This window comes from Cynocephalus volans, chromosome 1, assembly GCF_027409185.1.
Source record: "Cynocephalus volans isolate mCynVol1 chromosome 1, mCynVol1.pri, whole genome shotgun sequence".
Lineage (NCBI taxonomy): Eukaryota > Metazoa > Chordata > Mammalia > Dermoptera > Cynocephalidae > Cynocephalus > Cynocephalus volans.
The window spans coordinates 18,746,933-18,768,397 of record NC_084460.1 but is presented as its reverse complement, the minus strand read 5'-3'; the positions used below and the strand labels follow the sequence as shown (position 1 = coordinate 18,768,397).

Here is a 21,465-nt window from a genome sequence, read left to right as displayed (position 1 = left end):
GGCCCGTTAGGTTTGGGTTGAGGCTGCAGAGGCTGCGGGCGGTGGCTGCAGGCCTTCATAGACTCGGCTGTTTTGCTAAAAGAAAAAGAAAAAGAAAAAAAAAAAAAAAAAGGCCCCAGAGAATTAGGAAATCCTGGGGAAGAAGTAATTTCGGCCTAGAGACTGGCCAGGCGGGTGCCCAGCTGGGCTGGGGGACACCTCTGGCGGACAGATCTGGAGCGGCAGAGTCCTAGGGGCAAGGCTCACAGGCAGGGGAGAGGCTGGGAAACCCCCAAATTTCCTTTAAAAAACAAAACCAAAAATAAACCCTAATGGTCGCCACGGGGGAGAAAATTGAATGGGGTGTTTTCATGCTGTTATTTTGAAGTATATTATTTTTATTTTGGAGGAAATATTGAGTGTCTACACGGCGTTGTTTTCAGGTGTGGGGCTCCCCAGAGTTATTTGACCCTGTCCACGGGAAAAGGGGAGAGAGGCCGGGACTGGCCACCCGTTGGCGCCTCCAGATACCCGATGCACACTTCTCGCCGCCAGCGTTGGGTCGCACACAAGGCCAGCTCTGCCGGGAGAAGCAGCCGGTGCACCCGGGGCTCCTGAGCAGGCTCTAGGGGTAGAGACTTACCCTGAGGGGCGGCAACTGGTTCGCCCCTGGATACCCCCATTAAGGTGGAAGCTTGGGTTTTTCCTTCCTTTTACTATCTAGGGGGGAGAGGCCCTCAGCTCCTGCCTCTCTCCCCAGATTTTGTGTGTGTGTGTGTGGTGTGTGTGTAGTGTGTGTGTGTAGTGTGTGGTGTGTGTGTGTAGTGAGTGTGTGTGGTGTGTAGTGAGTATGTGTGGTGTGTGTGTGTGGTGTGTGTGATGTGTGGTGCGTGTGTGTAGTGTGTGTGGTGCGTGTGTGTGGTGAGTGTGTGGTGTGTGTGTGGTGTGTGTGTAGTGAGTGTGTGTGTGGTGAGTGTGTGTGTGGTGTGTGGTGTGTGTGTGTGTGGTGTGTGTGTATGTAGTGTGTGTGGTGAGTGTGTGTGTGTGTGGTGTGTGTGTATGTAGTGTGTGTAGTGTGTGGTGTGTGGTGTGTGTGTGTGTGGTGTGTCTATGTAGTGTGTGTGGTGTGTGTGTGGTGTGTGGTGTGTGCTTATGTAGTGTGTGTGGTGAGTGTGTGTGTGGTGTGTGTGTGTGGTGAGTGTGTGTGCAGTGTGTGGTGTGCGCGGTGTGTGTGCTGTCTGTGTGTGTAGTGTGTGTGTGGTGTGTGGTGTGTGTGTGTGTAGTGTGTGTGGTGTGTGGTGTGTGTGTGTGTGTAGCGAGTGCGTGTGGTGTGTGTGTGTGTAGTGTGTGTGGTGTGTGTGTGTGTGGTGTGTGTGTGTGTAGTGTGTGTGTGGTGTGTGGTGTGTGTAGTGAGTGTGAGTGTGAGTGTGTGTGTGGTGAGTGTGAGTGTGAGTGTGTGTGTGGTGTGTGGTGTGTGTGTATGTAGTGTGTGGTGTGTGTGTGTAGTGAGTGTGTGTGTGTGGTGTGTGTGGTGTGTGTGTGTAGTGAGTGTGTGTGTGGTGAGTGTGAGTGTGTGTGTGGTGAGTGTGAGTGTGAGTGTGTGTAGTGTGTGTGTGGTGTGTGGTGTGTGTAGTGAGTGTGAGTGTGAGTGTGTGTGTGTGGTGTGTGAGTGTGTGTGGTGTGTGTGTGAGTGTGTGTGTGGTGTGTGTGTGTAGTGAGTGTGAGTGTGAGTGTGTGTGTGGTGTGGTGTGTGTGAGTGTGTGTGTGTGTGTGTGGTGTGTGTGTGTGTGTAGTGAGTGTGAGTGTGTGTGGTGAGTGTGAGTGTGTGTGTGGTGTGTGTGTAGTGAGTGTGAGTGTGTGTGTGTGGTGAGTGTGAGTGTGAGTGTGTGTAGTGTGTGTGTGGTGTGTGGTGTGTGTAGTGAGTGTGAGTGTGAGTGTGTGTGTGGTGTGTGAGTGTGTGTGTGGTGTGTGTGTGTGTGTGTGGTGTGTGTGTGTAGTGAGTGTGAGTGTGAGTGTGTGTGTGGTGTGGTGTGTGTGTGTGTGTGTGGTGTGTGTGAGTGTGTGTGTGTGTGTGTGTGTGTGTGTGTGTGTGCGCGTGCGCGCGCGCTTCCTCACTGGTACGCGCGCTTGGAGCTTTATTTGCAGTCCCTGCTTCGACCACCTTTGGACAGAAGCTGTTGCCTGTGCGGAAAATCTCGCATGGGTCGCGGGGTTGTCCAAGGAAGGACCGACTTGGGCGAGGATCCCCGGGCGCCCGTCCTTCCCTTCTTACCTGGAGGCTGGACCGCCGGGCCACTTCGAGGGAATTTCCCTGTGGTGCGGGTACTGCGCTGGCGGTTTGGAGAAAAAAACCAGAAAAGGAAAGAAATGCAGCCTCTGCAACCCCGTCTCTTTCCTCAACCCTGTGTAATCTCCCCACCCCAGTCCGCCCGCTTTTGTCAGGGCCAGGGGGGGACCCGAGTGGCCCGAGGCCCCCCCAGCCCAGCGCGAGGCGTTAGAGGAGCCACGAACACACTCTCTGCTGGAACTTTCTTCCCCCTTTCTCTAGTTCTAACTCTCCTCGACACACAGACACGAAAGACCCCGAGGTTCCTGTCGCCGTGGCCGAACTCACCTGCAGCCCCCTCGGATTGGCTTCCCTCCCTCGGCTCTGGAGCCGGCGGGCGTGGACCTCACCTTTTCAGGGCAGGGGTTTTCCCGTTCACCTCTACGACATCAGCAGCCGCACTGACAATTGTGCCAGGGAGCTCAACCAGGGTGCCAGACGCCGATGTGCTCCCCACGCTAAGGAGGTGGCGAGCTCGGGCTGCAGGGGGCTGGAACGCCCGGCGGTGGCCAGCATCTCCCGTCTCGCTGGCAGGAGCTGGCAGGTCTGGAGTCCGCAGCGGCCGCGCGCGGCGAAGCTCAACGCCCAAGAATCCGGAACCCTGAGCAGTCCGCGCACCTACCGCCGCGCCATCCAAAGGTAACGCCGCGGGCCACTTCTGGCATGTGCAGACACCACGTTCTAATAATGGAATTCCTAGCAATTTTCCCCTAAGAGAACTGATCAGATCACTTCTCTACTAAGGTCACTCGTAGACCATAGATGAGGCACATTTAGTCCCGGTGGGTCCTTTAGGAAAGGCATGTTGAAGACTGGAGAGGTGAAGCCACTCTCTCCAGATGTCGCTACCGGGGTCATAAACTTACAGCTAAATATCATTTCTTAGACTCTCATTCCAGTTGCCTTTCCATATATTCTTTCCCCTTTCGACTTTGTTACTCGAGGATCTTGCAATGTTTTTACAAGTCAGAGAAACGTCCCCAACTCACTCCAGAGCACCCCGGGGCATTCTAGGCTGCAGCACCCATCCCAGCCCCAAGAGACTTCGATTACAGCCTCATTCTCCCTCCCAAAGGCCATTAATAGAAATTTTCTTTAGTTACCAACATATCTTCAAGTTAATATGCAGATAACTTCAAATTAAAGGGTAACTAACAGGGGACAAGGGATCCCTGTAGCACATCATAAAGGAGATTGTAAGGAATTGCATAATCTCAGAATGTATGTGTCAAACTTTTTTTTGTTTGTTTTTGCAGCTGACTGGTTTGTGTTATAAAGCTTCTCTAACCAACTGAGCTAACTGGCCAGCCCAACAGACTATTTTATATGAGCTACATCTTGTCTAACTTTAGGCCCATTATGTAGTTTTATTTCTTGGAGAGAACACTTATGAAAGATTAAAAATCAAAAAGCAATCTCATGTGACTCCTGTTTCAACTCTACCTTACAAAAAATTCCCCTGCTCCCAAGTGAACAATGTTTTTCTTACTGCAAAGAAAGCAGACTGGGCTGTGCCACATGGCCTAGTGGCAACTGAATCCATATGTGACTAACTTAAAACTGACAAGAACCGTCAGGTAATTACTGGTTCAAAAGATGAAAATTGATGTCCATGCTACTGAACCTTTTAGGAATGATTACCTGGTCTCTCCCCATCCACTTACTCAGGGGTTCTATGAGGGTCCTGTCCCCAGCACCCTCATGTTGAAAGCATTTGTTCTAAATGAGCTCTAAATGGACATTTCTTCAGGATTTAGTATGAACATAGCCAATGAAAGGGCCATTATTCTGGTGACTTGTTTCCTCCAGTTGTTACTTTCATTGCAGAAAAAGCCCTTGTTTCATTAAGGTGGATGCAGGACATACCAAAGAAAGAATAGAATAAGGGAAATTACACCAACAGCATGCAGGCTGAGTGTATCACAGGCCCAAACTCAATTTTCTAATCCTTTCCAAATATTCTAGGGGTTGGCAATTTATATACAAAGTATTCTCATGTGCAATTATTTTTTAGTTTCTATACCCAAAGGGTTTCTATCTTAAAAAGGGTTTCAAAGAGATTCGAAGGCAGTTATTAAATTAAATTAAATGATTGTTTAGTGATAGACTGAATGCAGGAAAAGGATTTGTTGAGTAGGTAATTCTGGCTTAATAGCTGTGTGTATCTTGTTCGGTTCAGTTAAATTATCTGCTTCTGTTATCCATGCATGCTTCCATTATCTGTGTGTGGGTGGGGGTGGGGGGCGGGGAGTGGCACTGGTGGTTGGGGAACATCAGAGCAAGAGTACATTTTTATACTTCACTGTAAGGTGGACTGAAACCTCAATAAACCAAATTTCACCTGTAACAAAGCCCAGCCTTTTCCATTTGAAGTTCACAAATTTGCTTTTCTAATTAGTATTGTTTTCTGATTTTCATAATTTAGCTTCCCGATTCCACAAATACAAGTCAATTACTTGTGCAGTAAGTATAAAGAGATTCACATAACAACCCAAAAAGTTTAATTTTATTTAGGACAAGTTTTGCATATACCATTCCTTGTATATGCCCTATGTGGATAAACAGTCAAATAAAGAAATCAAATAGGGGTTATGTAGTATACAAGGCATGGTGGATTTGAGGCCTAATTTCTTCTTTACTGCAAATTGATAAACATGGGAGAATGGAGAGTTACGTGTTTGCACTGACTTCCCGATTCACTAGCTCTTTCTTCCATTTGCATTGCCCATTCGTGTCTTCCATTACAGGTCAATTCCAACCTCCCCTCTCCTCTCCTGGAAGGCAGTCTTGCCTTTTTTCCCTAAACATCCATTCATACATTGTGCTAATCTACACCACATCTTCAGGCATGTTCTTATGTTCTCCCTTCCAAACTGTAAGTTGCCTTTTCTTCCACTTTTACAATATAGCAACCACCCAAAGGCATGAGATTCATAAAGGCTAATTCAGTAAGTAAATACATAAATTGCAGAGAATCCTCTGAAGGACCTAGAGGATCTAGAGGAGATCACATATCCAGTGTGTTTGAGTCACACATACCCCTGATATTTTGTATTGACCACCAGCAGCAATGATGAAAAATGACACAGGCAGCACCCACACAAGTGTACACGTTTACATCAGTTTGTCTTATCTTCTCTCATACTTGAGAAATAAAAAGTGGAGGCAATTCTGGGAAATCTTTATGATTTAAGGGTAAATTTTGCTCTTTTATCACCTCTTTGTTTATTTTAAGGAACTGAAGAATTTTTCCCCAGGATAATTAGAAAGTTGTTTAATTAATGTAGGTGAAAGTTGTACGTATAATGATCCAATTCCTATTGTATCACAAGTACCACTGGGGATAAGATGAATAAATTAAAGCATATTTGTAGGTCATGTTTAAGATTAACCTCCCCAAAGGGCATTGAGTTAATTATGCTTTGAAAATGATCCTTCCAGGAAGAAAGGGTTAAAACTGCTTCCTTTTTTCCTTTCTACTCATTTGAGTACTCTCTGGTGTCAACAAAGAGATTATTTATACCAGGTATGGAAAGAAACCATTTTCAAAGGGACCACCATCTGATTTATAAATCAACTACGATATTTTAACATCAATGATCAACACTACTTTCTGTTTAACCTTTTATTATTAAAGCAGATATTCATGAATTAATTAAGTTGATCTTTTAACAGCTTATAAGGTGAGGATATCTGCAATAATCAGAGAAATTGTCAGCATTTTGTTTTGAATGCTTGTATATTCATTGGCTTATTTGACCTAACTAGCCATCCCCTGAGCTATTATCCCAAATTTTTAGATGACGAGAACTAAAATCTGCACAAGGTCACAAAAGTAATAAATAGCGAATCCCCTAAAATCTACCCATTTTTCCTCATTAAAATACTGCAGAGGGAGAGAGACTGAGAGAAAGAGAATAAACATGTGTTTTGTTGTTTTCTCATTTTTACAGTATTACATGAAAAGAAGTGTTTGATAATAATTGCTAACATGACAAAATTTGGTGTACAATTTTGCAACTTCCACTCTCAATTGATAAGAATTGATCTTTTATCAATCACAGTCTTGCCTCAATTCTTCTATAAATAACCATTTATGTAAAGTTCTTGAGGAATGTTTGGATGAAATATCAAAATACAGGTGTAGAAGTAAAGATGTAAAAATATGGTATCAATTTAAATATTGTTTCATAATTAGGATTGCTAGTGAACTATTTATTGATACAGGAACAATTAAAAGCCAAATGAGTTATATAGACATGTTACATAAAATACTATGTCAGAATATGACTGTACTTAAAATAGCACTCTATGTTCTTCAGGGATATGAACTTTTGATAGAAATTTTAGGTTTCAACTTGTTATTTGGTCATTAAATAAAGATTTTTTGTGGAAGTCAAATATATATTTTGGAGTCAAGTATTGTATTATATAAGGAGAAATGAAGATGATTCTTACAAAATTAAGGCATGTGATTTTTCTATTTTAATTCTAACTGACCATGTGACATTTTGGAAGGTCATTTAATTTCTGTGGACCTCAGTTTTGAAGTATTTACAACCACAATAATCTATACCTTCCCTTGCCTACCTTCTAAGATTGTGGGGGAAGATCAAATTAGACAATGTAGGTAAAAATACTTTGCAATTTACCCCTTAATATAACATTGTTTTATGACATTTTATTTCTGATGCAACAATTATTCGTTCACATAATGAAATATCTCTAAGAAATGAAATATTTGGATACCACCAAAATTGATAAATACAGCTCTGTTCCTGAAAGAGCTGTATTCTGATTTATAAAGCAAATATTAAAGAAATAAGAAAGCTACCAAAAATTTAAGTGTAGGAATTAGCCCAGTAGTATTTGTTGTCCTGTTCTGCTAGAGGCTTTAGTGTAATATCAGTGTGTTTTTTCTTACATAACTATGTGACATTACTTAGGGCATGATTCTAAAATTCCTGTCCTAAGAGACCTTAGGTAGCCCTCACCAGCTTCACATTCACTTACATCCCTCTTGGTAGAGTGGTCACAATTCAATGAGTGAGGGTAGGTGACCCCAAAGTTCAGAGACCTCATGCACTCAAAGAGAAGAACTCACACAAATAAATATACTGCATTGTCTGACAGCCTCGTTTGAGGAGGCATCAGTTTAACTTTAGATCCATAAGCTCATTGAGAGGAAGGGAGAGAAGGGGATGTCTTTAAATACAGGAGACGTTGCCATAGCATTTTCCTTCTCTATTCCTGCCTACCCCTCTCCCCCACAAAGCAGCAACTATTTATGCTCTGTTTTCTCTCAGAAACCAGACACAATTTCAGAAGTCAGGACTTCAGTGATATATCTACACTACATAATCACTACCCGGTAGGGAGATATAATAAGTCTGAGGGTGCTATTAAGTTTCTCAGGAAAGACCCATCTTTGCAGACGCAATTGCAGAGCAGAAGACAGACCGAGGGAGAATTTTAGCAACCCCCCTCCCCGCATCTTATTGGCCCTCTGTACAAGCCAAACCACAACCATCCTGCGAAAGGACCAGATTCCTTTCAGCACTCGCAGCCGCGGACAGCTCCCCAGCCGCGCGTTCCTTTCCTCTGCAGTGAGCTGACTTGCTCAGTCAGCAGCGGTCGGTGCAGCACCCAACGCCGAGTCCTACCAGCGCTGCCAGAACACGTGCTCCCTCCCGCCTGCCTCTCGGTCCTCCGCCCCTCGCTCACCCCGGCCCACTCCAGCGGCGATTTTTCAGGGATTCCCTCTCGGGCAGCCTCCGCAGCAGCACATCTGGCCTCATTCGCGGCACGGCGAGCATGGATCTCCCACGAAGAGCGATCCCCAGCGCCGACAGACTTCGAGTTATCCTGATGCTTTTCTGTAAGCAGCGTTTTGGCGACTGGGAGGGGGGGGATGCACTCTTCGCAGAGAATAAAGCCGGCATAGTAAAGCCGGTAGCTAAAGATCAAAATATGGCCCTTATTTTGCCGCTTTCCCCTTCCCCCCGCCCCTTTTGGGGCGCGGGGAGAGGATCTTCCTCGCCGGCAGCATGGGATTCCCCGGAGAGAGCCACACACGTGTGTGGCATTTCCCAGGTGGAGCACTAGACAGGTCAGCTTCGTGGGGTCAGAGCATTGGCAAGAAAGATATAGAAAAAAAATCCAGCCGCATTACAAATTAGTGAGGGTTTTAAATTAAAATATATGGGTTTTTTTTTTTTTTCATTGTAAGTTAACAGCAACGGAATCGAGTTTGTTAGCTCTGTGTTAGAGAAAAGGCTCACAGAGCACACAGCTGCTGGCAGGGAACTTTGTCACACCAAAGCCAGCAGAACACCTCCTGGTCTCTCCACCCTGAACTGATGGGATTTTTGTTTGTTTGTTTCGCAGATACAGTGGCTCACATCACGGCAGAACAGGAAGTGGAAAATCTCTCAGGCCTTTCCACTAACCCTGAAAAAGATATATTTGTGGTGCGGGAAAACGGGACGACGTGTCTCATGGCAGAGTTTGAAGCCAGATTTATTGTGCCTTACGATGTGTGGGACAGCAATTACGTCGATGTAAGGATTCTCTTCTCCCCCAGCTTGCTCGCAGGGCTCCAGGGCAAAGGGTACCCTCCCTCAAGGTCCTGAGAAGACCTGGGTGGCCTTCCCTCCCCGCCCCCACCCCCTGCAGGCCGCTCCCGAATGCTGCATGGGGGTTCCGGCTTGTAACGCCTTCTGCGCGCCCCTCTCTCTGCTTCCCTACGGGCCGGGTCTGCACGTAGAGCAGCATCTAACCCGCGTGTTCCCGGACCTGGGAGCGCCCAAGCGTGCCGCCCTTCACAGCCCCACCCCACCCCGGGGCCGGGAGTGCTGAGGGGGCGCGGGGCGTCTGTGTTCCCAGCTGATCACAGAACAGGCCGATATCGCGTTGACCCGGGGAGCTGAGGTGAATGGCCGCTGTGGCCACAACGAGTCGGAGCTGCAGGTGTTCTGGGTGGATCGCGCGTACGCGCTCAAAATGCTCTTTGTAAAGGTAACTCCAAGCGGGGTGCGCAGAGGGGCCTCGGGCTCCGAGAGGGTGTGGGCAATGGTGGCCCCTGGGATTCCAGACCCCCCAAAGCCACCAGGGAAGTTGACGTGTGCCTTCGTCGCTCGGCAGGAAAGCCACAACACGTCCAAAGGACCCGAGGCGACGTGGAGGCTGAGCAAGGTGCAGTTTGTCTATGACTCCTCGGAGAAGACCCACTTTAAAGATTCAGTCAGTGGTGAGTAGAGGCAGCGGCAATGGGGAGGGAGCCCTGGAAAGCGCGGACACAGCAGGGAACGCAGGCCTGGAGGGCGAATTCCTTGGGGTCTTGGAAACCAATCCGGTGTTTCGCTCCCAGGCCAAGTCCGGCCTTGGCTTGCTCCCTAGGGCGAAGGAGGTGGGAGCTCCCTCGAGTCCTCTGGGTCTCAAGCCTTGTAGATGCGTCAAGAACCCGGGGCCCGAGGACCAGTCCCTCACCCATGGTCTGATCCTAGATGAGACGTCCCTTGAGGGCGTGTCGTCCCCTTGTTGTTTCAGAACCACCTCTTATGATCTGGCCTTTGAAAGAGCACGGAGAAGGCTAAGCTGTGTCTTTATTTTCTTCCCATGCGCTAAACTGCAAGCCGGCAGTGCGACTTACTTTTCCGGTCAGGATTTGATGACCTTTAGTACCTATTTGTGCATGGCAGCGTGGCTCGCACGAAATCTTCAGGCGTTGACTGCAGCCACCTCAGAGTGGATTCTACACTGTGGATTAATTTACTAGCCTTTCCTGCCCATCCCTCCAACAACTCACCTAGATCCTCCGAAAATACCGTGGGAACATCCATCCCCCAGATGACAATGTTCGTATCTGCAGGCAAAGACAACATTTAAATTTAGTTTTTTTTTTTTTCTTTATAAATTGCCTGTTTTACTCATAGTGAGGCCTTCCACCCAGACACCTGAGCTGGGAAAGGATTTTTATTGAATACATAAAAGAATACGTGTCATCTCTCCTTTCCACCCCCTTTTCTCATCACAGTAAAAGAGTATTTTTTCCTCTTCATCAAAATTCATATTCAAGATGCCACCCAGTTAAATGAGACCAAAAAATAAAAAAGTAAAGAAACCAAACTTAATCCAGAAAAGGAGAAAATGGAGACTTCCAAAGTATATATATATATGAGTACAGGGGGATCCGCCCAGAGCCCCAGCTGTCACCCATGCTTCTTTTAGTGAGGAATATAACATTCCTCACTTCTTTGAGTTTTTCTTTTGTTTTATTCTTTGCCAGTGTGAAATGAGGAGAACCAAGTCACTGTTCTTTGTGTTTCTGGAATCTCACTGTTAGGTTTTATATAGTCAAAAAGGGTTGGGTTTTTAGGTATCAGTCTCCTCTTCCAAAAAGGAATTACAAAATAATATTTACGGAGCCCTGGCTCAAAAGAGAATGGGTGTGTTTGTCCTTCATCATGACTTGATACCCTCTGTAGAGCTCCAGCCCTGGCATGGCAACAGAGAGGACAGGAGGACTGGGGAGACCTGGGGCTGAGAGGCAAGAGCCACTCTGGCACGTGGGTTAGGAGCAGGAGGGGTCTTCCAGCCAGAGGGGCCTAACTATTGCTTTGGGCCTTCGCTGCAGCTGGGAAGCACACGGTCAACTCGCATCACCTCTCTGCCTTGGTTACCCCAGCTGGGAAGTCCTACAAGTGTCAAGCTCAGCAGTTCATTTCACTGGCCTCCAGCGATCCGCAGAAGACAGTCACAATGATCTTGTCAGAAGTCCACATCCAGCCCTTTGACATCATCTCAGATTTCATCTTCAGTGAAGGTGAGTTGATTGGGGGCATGGGGAGGGGGGAGCAAGGAATGGCTGGAGGGACCTGCTAGCACCCCAGGATGCATCTGGGTTTGCTCTAGGCTGAAATGATACTGCCTCCCTCTGTAATAATTTTCAAAGAATAAGAGGGCCGTAAGCTGAACGTATGAACTTTTCTCAGCAGCTCTTTCTTCCTCCTTCCCCCCCTCCCTTCTTCCTTCACTTTAATCCTTTCTTGTCTGTCTCTCTCCCTCCCTCTCTTCTCCTTCCTTTATTCTCTTTCCTCCTTCTTTCTCTTCCTTCCTATATTTCTTTATCTTTCTCTCCCTCCCTCTCTTTCTTCCCTTGCCAAAAGATGAACCTTTATAGGGAGAGAAGTAAGAAAGTCATCTTGAAAAAAACTGTAATTTTGATGCAAACTTCCCAAGGAGACAGCAGCTACAAATCTTCAAGTAGTTAGTCATCTCGAGAGCCATGGATTGGAGAAGGGCCTTTGCTTTTCTGGGCTCTGGTTTCATACATGTCCAGCTGTAGGGTCTACATCTGTGAGTCCAAGTTTTAGGTGGCTGGAATGCAGTGGGGTGAGTGTGTCTGCACTGGTAACAGAGAGAGAACCACCAAGCTCTGCCTTCACTCAGCACTCACCTTCATTGGGAGGGATGCCCAGGAAGCTCTAGGAGGGAAGGGTCCCTGAACACTGGGCCTTTTACCCTCAGCTGTTTCTGCTCAGAGGGTGGAGGAAGGCTTTCTCCAGGTCTGTGCTAGCCATTGAGAGGACATCAAGCCATGGCAGGTGCACGTTGCCCACATTCTCTTTGTTCTCTGCATCCCTGTGGAGGTAGGGAATGAGGGGAGTCCAAATTTCTACAATTTTTTCCAAGTCTAGCAACAATTTACATTGGGTGAGTGTGGGATAAGTGAATTTTGTTCATTTATTCTCTCCCTCTCTCTCTCATAGGGGGGAAGTTGTTAAAGACAATTTGATATTCTGCTTATTTCTCATGGTTAAAAAATGGGGAAAGATTCTAATTGCTTTGTGTGTACCTTCCTTAGGGTTGGGGACCCCCAGGTAAATACAACTATTCAAATGTACAGGATATCAGGGAATCTCCAGCTGTGTTATTCATAGTCATTTTCCAAGGTATGTAGAGTGCATACAATGCAGCTTCCATTCGATCTGTACTGAATAGAATGCACCCCCACCTCACCATGTGATTATTCACAAACCACTTGAGAATTTCTAAGTTAAACTGTCCTTGAGAAAAGGGACTGGTTTATTATTTATCTTTGTATTATTAGCACCTAATACAGTGCTTGGCACATTGCAGATGTCCAGTTAACTTTGGCCAAACTGATATTCTGAAGCTGTGGATTCAGTTAGCAGAGACTTTCCCATGCCTGTATGCCATGCAAATCAGAATGAAACATATATGAGGGTACTTCAAAAAGTTCATGGAAATGTTCATATTCCCCTTTAATTCTACTTTTCTCAGCTTATGGACTGAGAAATCAAACATTGTAGATGTTCAGAATTGTGTACAAAGTAAAAGTCTATAAGTACTGAATAAGGACAAGAGCTACTTTCCTAAAAGTCAGTAAAATTATCCCGTGGAGCTAATGACATCTTTTATTTAAAAAGAAATATTTATCCACTTCAAGGTCCTAGATGGGAAAGATTGCTGGGTTTCTAAGCATGCATAACTTCCCGAATGCAGATCTCGTTTGCATAAGCACATTGCACTCCTCTCACCCAGGCTTTTCTGGCTGATAATTAGGATGTTCTCTCCTGTATGGGGCCCTGAGGCTGAAGCCCTGCAGTTCCTGGGAGGAGGCAAGCCGCATTCAGAATCACTCACTGCTCACTGGATCAATGCCAGTGCCTTTGTGTGGCAGGGGTTCTTTTGTTCTTGGCTCCTCCTGTCTGTGCTTCTCAGCACCTGCCCCCCTCTGCAGTTTGTAAGAGATCATTACATTCAATTTGGCGGGATCAAAAGATTCCTCTTGAGATGCCTTTTTAGGATCCAGTATAGGGCCCCCTATTCCCCAGAAAAGAAGGTCAGGGGGCTTTCAGTGTGTTGCTCATGACCAAATGGGTATGAGAGGAGCAAGCCTGCTTGGGGTGGGGATGTGCGTGAGGGGTGTGGATCTGGTCATATAACTGCACACCCACTGTGTGGTGTGTATGTTGTTGGGCGCGCGCGCGCGCGCGCGCGCGCACGCGTGTGTGTGTGTGTGTGTGTGTGTGTGTGTGTGTGTGTGTGTGTGTGTGTGCTTAGACAGTGGCTATGATCTAGCACAGCACAAGGATTTCCTGTGAAGAGCCTATTTCCTGTGTAAGGGGGTCCTCCTGGCAGTATTCACACCTCATACTCTATGAGAAAGGCAAGAAAGGGTCAGGGAAATGGGTTAGTGGACACTTACAGGGGCTGAGAGCAGCCAAAATGGGGATTGATGTCTTTATCATACAAGTTCTATTAGTGCATTGTGCTTGGCTACTACACTGATCCCCACACAAAAGTCTCTTAGCCAGCATGCCTCCAGTTGCAATGTACACAACTGTGGTGATACTGTTAACATGCAAAGTCTGGCGCAGTAGGTCTGGGAGTGGAGCCTGAGGTGCTCTACTGCTAGCAAAGTCTCAGGTGCTGCTGCTGGTTCATAAAATACTACAAAGGATTTGAAGGCTTAGAGGCAGTGACACACACTGGGTGGGGATTGGACAAGGTTGCATGAGAAGGGAGGCCCTTCACAGCAGGAGACTGTCCAGAGGGAGGCTATGACACAGGGACCACCATCCAGGAGGGGAGGAGGGCAGGGGAATCCTCAGCGGGGAGGGGGCCTGCAGAAGGGGCTTGTGAGCCTAAGCGATGTTGCTCGGCCACACATAGGTAAGAGAGCTTCTAGAGCCAGAGCTGCTTGGGGCCTTATATCTACAAGTACCTCTCTTATCACCGGGGAACAGCTGTTGGGTGAGTTTTGGAGGGGTTTGTAAAGCAGGCCGGCTCTAAATGGCTAATAATTTGCTTGTTTGGGCTACTTTAAAAATAGTAGGATGCGTAAAAATTTGAATTTGGCACCAGCAGGCTTTTGAACTAACGGGTCCCAGCCTGCAGTGAAGAAATAACCTAAAAGTCAATACACGGAGGCCTTCTTTGGCTCATTTATATATCAAATACGGTTTGTACAGCAACTCTCACCCTGCAGCTCACATCCTATGTCTCTCAGTTGGGGTTGCTTACCTTGTTCTTCCACAATTAATTCATAGTGTGCCCCTTTGAGGGCTCCATGAGATTGCTGGCTGTGATGGGACAGGGGATGTGTCACTGTGGGGGAACAAACCAGTCTGAGTATTTTAATGACCTGAGTTAAAGAAAACTTTCATGTTTAGCACGCAACAGAACACGAAGGCTGCCTCTGTTCTACTTTACTAAAGATTCATGATTAATAAGTATTTAAAAGATACCACACGTAGGCTGGTGCCTCTGCTGCTCCTGCTGCCAAACAGCCATAATAAACATGTGAATGTAAGAGACCCCTCTAGAAAGTGTGTCGGGTACCCTGAACACATGAGCTTTTTGTTATTATTCTTAAAGCATGAATGAGAGATGCCACTTGATCTGTATTTTACCCAGATCTGTGGGAAATTGTGTGTTAGTGGAAATGAACATGCCTTACCTTTCTCTATATGCCATCCCCCAGTAGGGTGCCTTGTGGCAAGCTGTCAAGTCACAAATGCATGAAGTGCTCTCCTGATCCAGAGCATGCTGTAGACCTGTAATTTACTTGGAACTTCCCAGCCAAGAAACATGCCAGCCTTTAACATGCCAGGGTTTTAACCCTGGGATCCATAGGGTTTGTGGACAGAATTCAGAGGGCCTGTAAATTTCAATGGGAAAAATGTACATCTTTATTTTTGCTAACTTCTGATTAATATTTACCACTTCTTTTGATTATAAATGAAGGTAATAAACCACAGTTTTATTATCAGAACGTGTGACTTTGTCACCATTAGAAATCATAGATATTTTTATCTCACATCAGTTTGTGCAGATTCGCAATGTAACATTTATGTGTCTGAGTTAATAAACACATGTACTAGGAAAGAAGTACAGATATTGCTGTATCCCAAGTTATTTTTCAAATATTTTGATAGCTGAATTTTCGTTTTCTTTGTAATCTTATATATTTTATTTTTATGTACTTATAAACATTATTCTGAAAAGGCGTTCATAGTTTTAGCATACCTGCACAAAAAAGATGACAGTCTGTTTCATTGGGTAGTGAGCACCATTGTTTTATATGAAAGAGAATAGAATACAGCATAAAATGTTCGATGTACAATGTAAGGATAAATATTTTGTTTTAAATTGCTTGCTTTAGTTCTGTGTATGTGCATATGTTCTAAGTTGTAATGTAAAATATTGCTTTTCCTGTGGGTCATAGACAGAGATTGAAAGCCTTGGCTTAAGCCTGAAAGAGGAATGCATGTCCTGATTTTATAGGTTCATAATTCCTTTTCTAAAATGCTTGGGGCTAGATGTTTTTCAGAATTCAGAATATTTTAGACTTTAGGAAGAAAGACAATATAATGCATAGATCAGATATTATGTAAGACCCCAGAAGAGTCAGGGCAGTCCCCTGTCCTCAAACATATTAATGTATCTGTTTCCTGCAGTGAGACATATGAATTTTCAATGCTAAGAAGGATGCATGAGAACTGTAAGCAGCCTTGCAGTAGTTTAAGTCAGATTTTTCTGTCAAATGAGTGATGCAAAGTACTTTTAGTTTCCAGAGCTTCGTGGATTTTTGAACAGTAAATAAGGGAGAGTGGACTTAGGAATTACCTTTCGACTGCTTAGTGGATGGGAGTACATAAAGATGGGAAATCGGTATTTTTCATCAACATTTTTGTGACCCCCTTCTTTCTCCATGATTATTTTTGACATCTCCATAATTTGAAATCCACCTTATATTCCCCTTTCTTGTGGTGTGTTTAGTTTTGTTCTGCTCCCCCCCCTCCCGCCCCCCCGGCCAAGGCAACCAAAAAAAAAAAAAAAGTCCAATTTTTGAGAAACAAACCACAATAGTATTTTATCCATATATATGTATTATTTTTTCTTTTTGCCAGAATACACCATCTTTTCTCCTCTGTCTTGCTTAAAGTATGACATATGAGATATTTTTCCTTCCACCCAAGTTACTGGGTACTTAAGTTCCAGACTTAGAAGTACATATAAGACTTAAATGTGTAAGATTTCGATTTTTATGGTAAACAATGACAGAAAAGCTACTTTGTGCCAGGCACTGTGCTTGGCTTTCTGTGTTATTACCTTTGATGCTTACAACAACCCTGTAAAGTAGGTATTATCCCTGTTTTATGAGAAGCTGAGTCTTGGGTAGATTAAGAGACTTGCCCAAAGTTACTTTGCTGGTGAGTGGAAGATCTGGGATTTGAGCCCACTTTTATCTGTCTCCTTAGTAGTGCTTCCATTACCTAGTAGTGCTTCCTCTTATTCTGATATTCTGGATCCATGGAGACCAACAGAAATTCGTCTATGTCTATATCTCTATTTCTCTAGCTCTATCTATATATCTGTTTATTCTTTGGTATGGTATAAAAAAAGAGAAAATGTGACTTCACAAAGTCATCCATGTAGCTTGGTGGCCCATCCTCAGATTCTTCCCAGGCCATCTCAAACCTCCCTTCTTCATGAAACTTTTTAGGACTGTTTGCCCACCTCCGTGTCCTGAACACTTAGAGTTGTGGCCATCCTGAACACCATCTAGCCTTGTTCTCCAGTACTTTGGCTATGTAAAGTCTTGCCCCACTACACAACTCTGTTCTCCTTTGAGTCTCCCATACTGCCTAGGTAGGTAGATGCTGTATTTGTCACTCCTAAGCAGGTTGGTTGCCTGGGTAACAGAGACCAAGCAGAAAGGCACAAGTTAAAACCAGGGTCCAACAGGCTGGTCTAACCATGAAACTGCCATGTGGGAGGGAGAGGGAAAAGAGGAGAGGCAGAGGCTAGAGCCAGAAGGCCAGGGTTGCAAAGATGCATGGGACCTAGCAGCAGCCCAAGGTCAGGCATAGACAAGAGTCTGAAGGTCCTGACATCTTTGTTATCTTTTGTGGGATAATTTATCTTGCACAGACTCAGCCTTATCACTAAATAATTTGAAATCAATATAGTTTCTTTTATTAGTATTATGACTATTACTTTTCTATTTTATTCAATGTATTTTCTTAAGTAGGAAGATAAGGTATGAGGTTGTAGCTAGCAGCATGCAGAAACTAAGCAAACCCTATGATCTGTGTTAACATTACATGGCAACAGGTGCCACGGTGGGGAAGACAAATCACCTTTGTTAACAAAATGCGTTTCAGCAAGTCTCTTCCCTGGGATATGCATGTATTGGACTGCAGGCTGAACCTCAAAGTGCTGGGACTCAATAGAATTGAACCAAATAGTGAAAGAAAAAAAAAAAAAAGGTTGAAGAGAAGGAAAGAGAAAGACAGAGCCTGGAGAGGTGGAGACAGAGCCCAACAGGGACAGCCCCAGTGCATGAGTCTGCTCTGTCGAGCAGTGAGGTGCAGATGCCCCACCACAGCTTCGCCATTGTCCCTCGGCCACGCCTGGGCCTTGCTGCCAGGAAGCCTCGGCCCAGCTCTGCGTGCTGAGGTCTCAGGTTTCTTTACCTCCAGAAAGAAAAAAACGGATTCCTACTATTTAAATATATATCTATACACACACACACACACACACACACACACACACGTGTGTGTGTGTATATATATATATATATATATACATACCTATATATATACGTGTATATATACACACCTCAACTGAAAAATACAGGTTTTATATATATACGTGTATATATACACACCTCAACTGAAAAATACAGGTTTTTAAAAAAAATGATAGCTTGGCATGGTAGTGCAATTCTGACCAGCCCTACAAACAATTTGGCCTCCAGAATGTCTCCCAAGAATTGTTTTTATGGCTCAGTGTGAAAATGGAGACATGGGGCTATTAAACTTTCTTGAATTTTTGGAGGGTAAAAATGAATTGCTCCTGAGGTGCTACTAACATTTTCTTTCTTGGCCTAGGTGCTGGTTGCATGGGGTGTTTATTGAAAATTCATCAAGCTCTATACTTATTTTTTAAAAATTATAGTAAAATTTATATGTATTAAAATGCACAAGCCTGAAGTATATAGCTGGATGCATTTTTACCTATGCTTGCCACCATGGAAACATCCTAGATCAAGATGGAAAACATTTCCATCACACCTGAAAGTTTCCTTATGTTTCTTTCCTTAGATGTAAGCACTTTTCTGATTTCTATCACCATAGACTTAGTTTTACCTTTTCTTGAACATCATAGAAATGGAATTATACAATATGTACTCTTTTGGGTCTGGCAATTTTCACTCAAAATAATATTTTTGAAATTCATCCATTTTGTTACGTGTAGCCATAGTTTATTCCCTTTTACTGTTGACTACTTTTCCCTTAGGTCCATATGCCACAGTTTATTCATCCATTCACTTTGATGGACATTTTGTTTCCAGTTTTAGGCTGTTACAATGAAGCTTCTATGCACATTTATAGTCAAGCTCTTTGTGTGCCCTTATGTTTTCAATTTTCTTGAGTAAATACCGAGGAATGGAATGCTGGGTTATAAGGTTGGTATATGTTTGTCTTCATTAGAAATTACCAGCAGTTTTACAGAGTGGTCATTCCATCTTCCACCAAGTGTGTTAAGGGTCCCAGTTGCTCCATATCTTTGCCAACACTTGGTAGTTTGGTCTTTCTGAAAATTGTATACTTGTGTCCAATTCTCTATGTGTACATTATACTTTGATAAAAAGTTAAAAAATAAATCAACAATAAAAATGAAGGTGGTCATATGTAATGACAAAATCCTAAAAATTTAAATAAATTATCTAGATGTTTTGTTGACATTTGCCCATAATCTGACAACAGAATGCTGACCTCTTTAACTGATGTATTTTTATTTTACATTATGTAGCAATATTAAGTGGTTAAACCTTGAGGTTGGTTGGGGAAGTATTATTTCTGGGGAAAAAAAAAATCTCTGTAAGTGTTCCTTGAGAAATCTTTTTATCCCCATTTCCCTTTTAGTTTTGACAGGAGGACTTTGATTCAGAATATCTTGTCCAGAGCTCACTGCTTTTCTTTTTCCCATTCCAGATCATAAATGCCCAGTGGATGAGCAGGAACAATTGGAAGAAAACTTGCCCCTAATTTTGGGGCTCATCTTGGGCCTCGTCATTGTGATATTGCTTGCGATTTACCATGTCCACCACAAAATGACTGCCAACCAGGTGCAGATCCCTAAGGACCGATCTGAGTATAAGCACATGGGCTAGGAGCCATTAGGCAGGCAGTTCTGAAGCCCTCTCCCCCAACTGGATCAGGTAGAAAAACAAAAGCACTTTTCCACCTCGTGCATGGGTTACACCAACATAGCTACAATCAAACAGGCCTGGGTATCCAAGGCTTGCTTGGGCTGCGTCCATGCTTAAACCCAGGGATGGGGGATGCTTTTGGATTCATGGGGTTAATGGCAGTCATCCTCTCCAGGTGGGAGTCAGCCAGCTTTCATGCTCATGGTAGCTTGGTTTTGACTCTCCAAGGAGCAACAAACCCCACTTGGAGGGGTATCTGGCCCCAAAGTTTAGGGATTGAAAACATACTTCTTTTGGGAGGAAACCCCTTCAGGTTCAGAGGACTAGGGGGTGCTCTGCTGCCTTGGACATAGCTGGCTTACCCTATGCAGCTGTCAATGCACTCAAAATACAACCTCATGCTCCCTACAGCAAGACCACTGAACGTGATTCATGCTTCTGGCTGGCATTCTGCATGTCTAGTGATTGTCTTGGGAATGTCTCACTGCTACCCGCACCCAGTGACTTTGCAGCACAAGGACCTGTTTCATGTAACTATGCAGAGTGGTTTGGACTGCATAATGTGTCAGGTCCAAGTACGGTCCTGAAGAATCAATCCATGTGAATTTGTTTTTCAAAATGAATTAAAATGCACTGCTCTCTGACCTTTGGCTGCTTTCTTGAAACAAGAAAACAAAACTAAAAAAAATTTTTAGCTTCCAGAGAAGAAAGGGGGGAAGGAGGAAGATGGACTTTTCAGTTTTGTAGGAGAAAAAACAAAGGAGGGACAGGGAAGCAATGAGGGAGAAAGTTGGCTTTTCCAGGTGAAAAAGCATGGATTTATTTTGGCAAATATGATTAATTTTAATAATGGCATGTCTTGAACAATTGGTCCAATATTGCTTCTGATGCTTCTTGGTTTTGAGTTTGCATTTCACTTTGGATTAAAAAGCTGGACTAGACATGGTAGTTTTGGTTGAGTTTTATTTGATGTAGAATGTAATTTACTGAAACTTCTTGGAGAAATGCACATAGTTTGAATTTTATTCACTTTCTGATAATTTTCAGAACTTAGTTGGGGGTAGGGGAAATTCTTTTCTGTGATTTTAGGTTGGGAATCCCACACACCTGCATAGAGTCTCCATCATGTGAGAGACAGCTCACCAGTCCCTAAGTCTTCAACTGCTGAGAGCAGGGCATCCTAGAAATTTACTGTCCTAGCAAATCTTGCTAAGCATCAGCCAATTGCTCTTCTCTTAGCCATTTATTGCTGCTCCATCAACCTCAGTCTTCTCCTCTACATGATCTCTCTTCAGTGTCTGCTGGTACCAGTGAAGGAAAGCCCCCAACTCATAAAAGTTGTACATTGCACAAGGAAAAGGAGATAACTTTGATGCTGGTGGACACCCCCAATGATGGTTGACCCCACTCCTCTATTCATCTGTGATCTTCTCACCCCATGCCCTAAACTTAACAAGCCCTCTCCTTTTTAGCATTGCCTGTACTTTTTAAAAACTTCATACTCTGTATTTGGACCCATCCAACGACTTGGGGAGAAGGAGATAGATGCTTAGATGTATCTAGAATTTTGTAATGAGCTAGCATTTCTTCTGGGACGTCTTCAGAAAAAAAATCTTAGACCTTTCTGAGTCAAAATATTGAAAATTTGCTTGTGTTTTTCTTAACTTGCTTTCACAAGCACAGGGCTCATTATTAGTTTTGAAATTGTCATTCATTCATGTATTCAACTAACATTGACTTCGAACATCTAATATTGCTTTGAGCACCTACTGAGCACAGGCTCAGGGTTGAGCATACAGTAATAAGCTTGACCATAGGGTGAAAACTACTCACATCAACATGTCATTCTAAAAAGAACATTGTGCCCTGGCTCTTCTCAAAATGTTGACACATGTCCACATCCCTGTGT

At 44.3% G+C, this 21,465-nt stretch overlaps 1 protein-coding gene across 2 annotated transcripts; it reads left to right on the top strand.

Annotated features, from left to right (window-relative positions):
- Positions 1 to 8,119: 8,119 nt before the first annotated feature.
- On the top strand, positions 8,120 to 19,517 carry LAMP5 (lysosomal associated membrane protein family member 5). Of its 2 annotated transcripts, XM_063080361.1 has the most exons (6): positions 8,120 to 8,183; positions 8,693 to 8,865; positions 9,191 to 9,322; positions 9,449 to 9,554; positions 10,941 to 11,129; positions 19,339 to 19,517. In XM_063080361.1, exons 1-6 carry the CDS (start codon positions 8,120 to 8,122, stop codon positions 19,515 to 19,517), a joined length of 843 nt encoding a protein of 280 aa, XP_062936431.1. The 2 variants fall into 2 exon arrangements, with proteins under 2 accessions (XP_062936431.1, XP_062936434.1); XM_063080364.1 differs by lacking the exon at positions 9,191 to 9,322.
- The last annotated feature ends 1,948 nt before the right edge of the window (positions 19,518 to 21,465 follow it).

What these genes read in the sequence shown, in the direction of transcription:
- LAMP5 (XM_063080361.1), top strand. Translation starts at nt 8,120, where the DNA reads ATGGATCTCCCACGAAGAGCGATCCCCAGCGCCGACAGACTTCGAGTT. An exon ending in AGTTATCCTGATGCTTTTCT is followed by an intron (nt 8,184 to 8,692) that starts GTAAGCAGCGTT and finishes TTTGTTTCGCAG; the next exon opens with ATACAGTGGCTCACATCACG. An exon ending in TCAAAATGCTCTTTGTAAAG is followed by an intron (nt 9,323 to 9,448) that starts GTAACTCCAAGC and finishes GTCGCTCGGCAG; the next exon opens with GAAAGCCACAACACGTCCAA.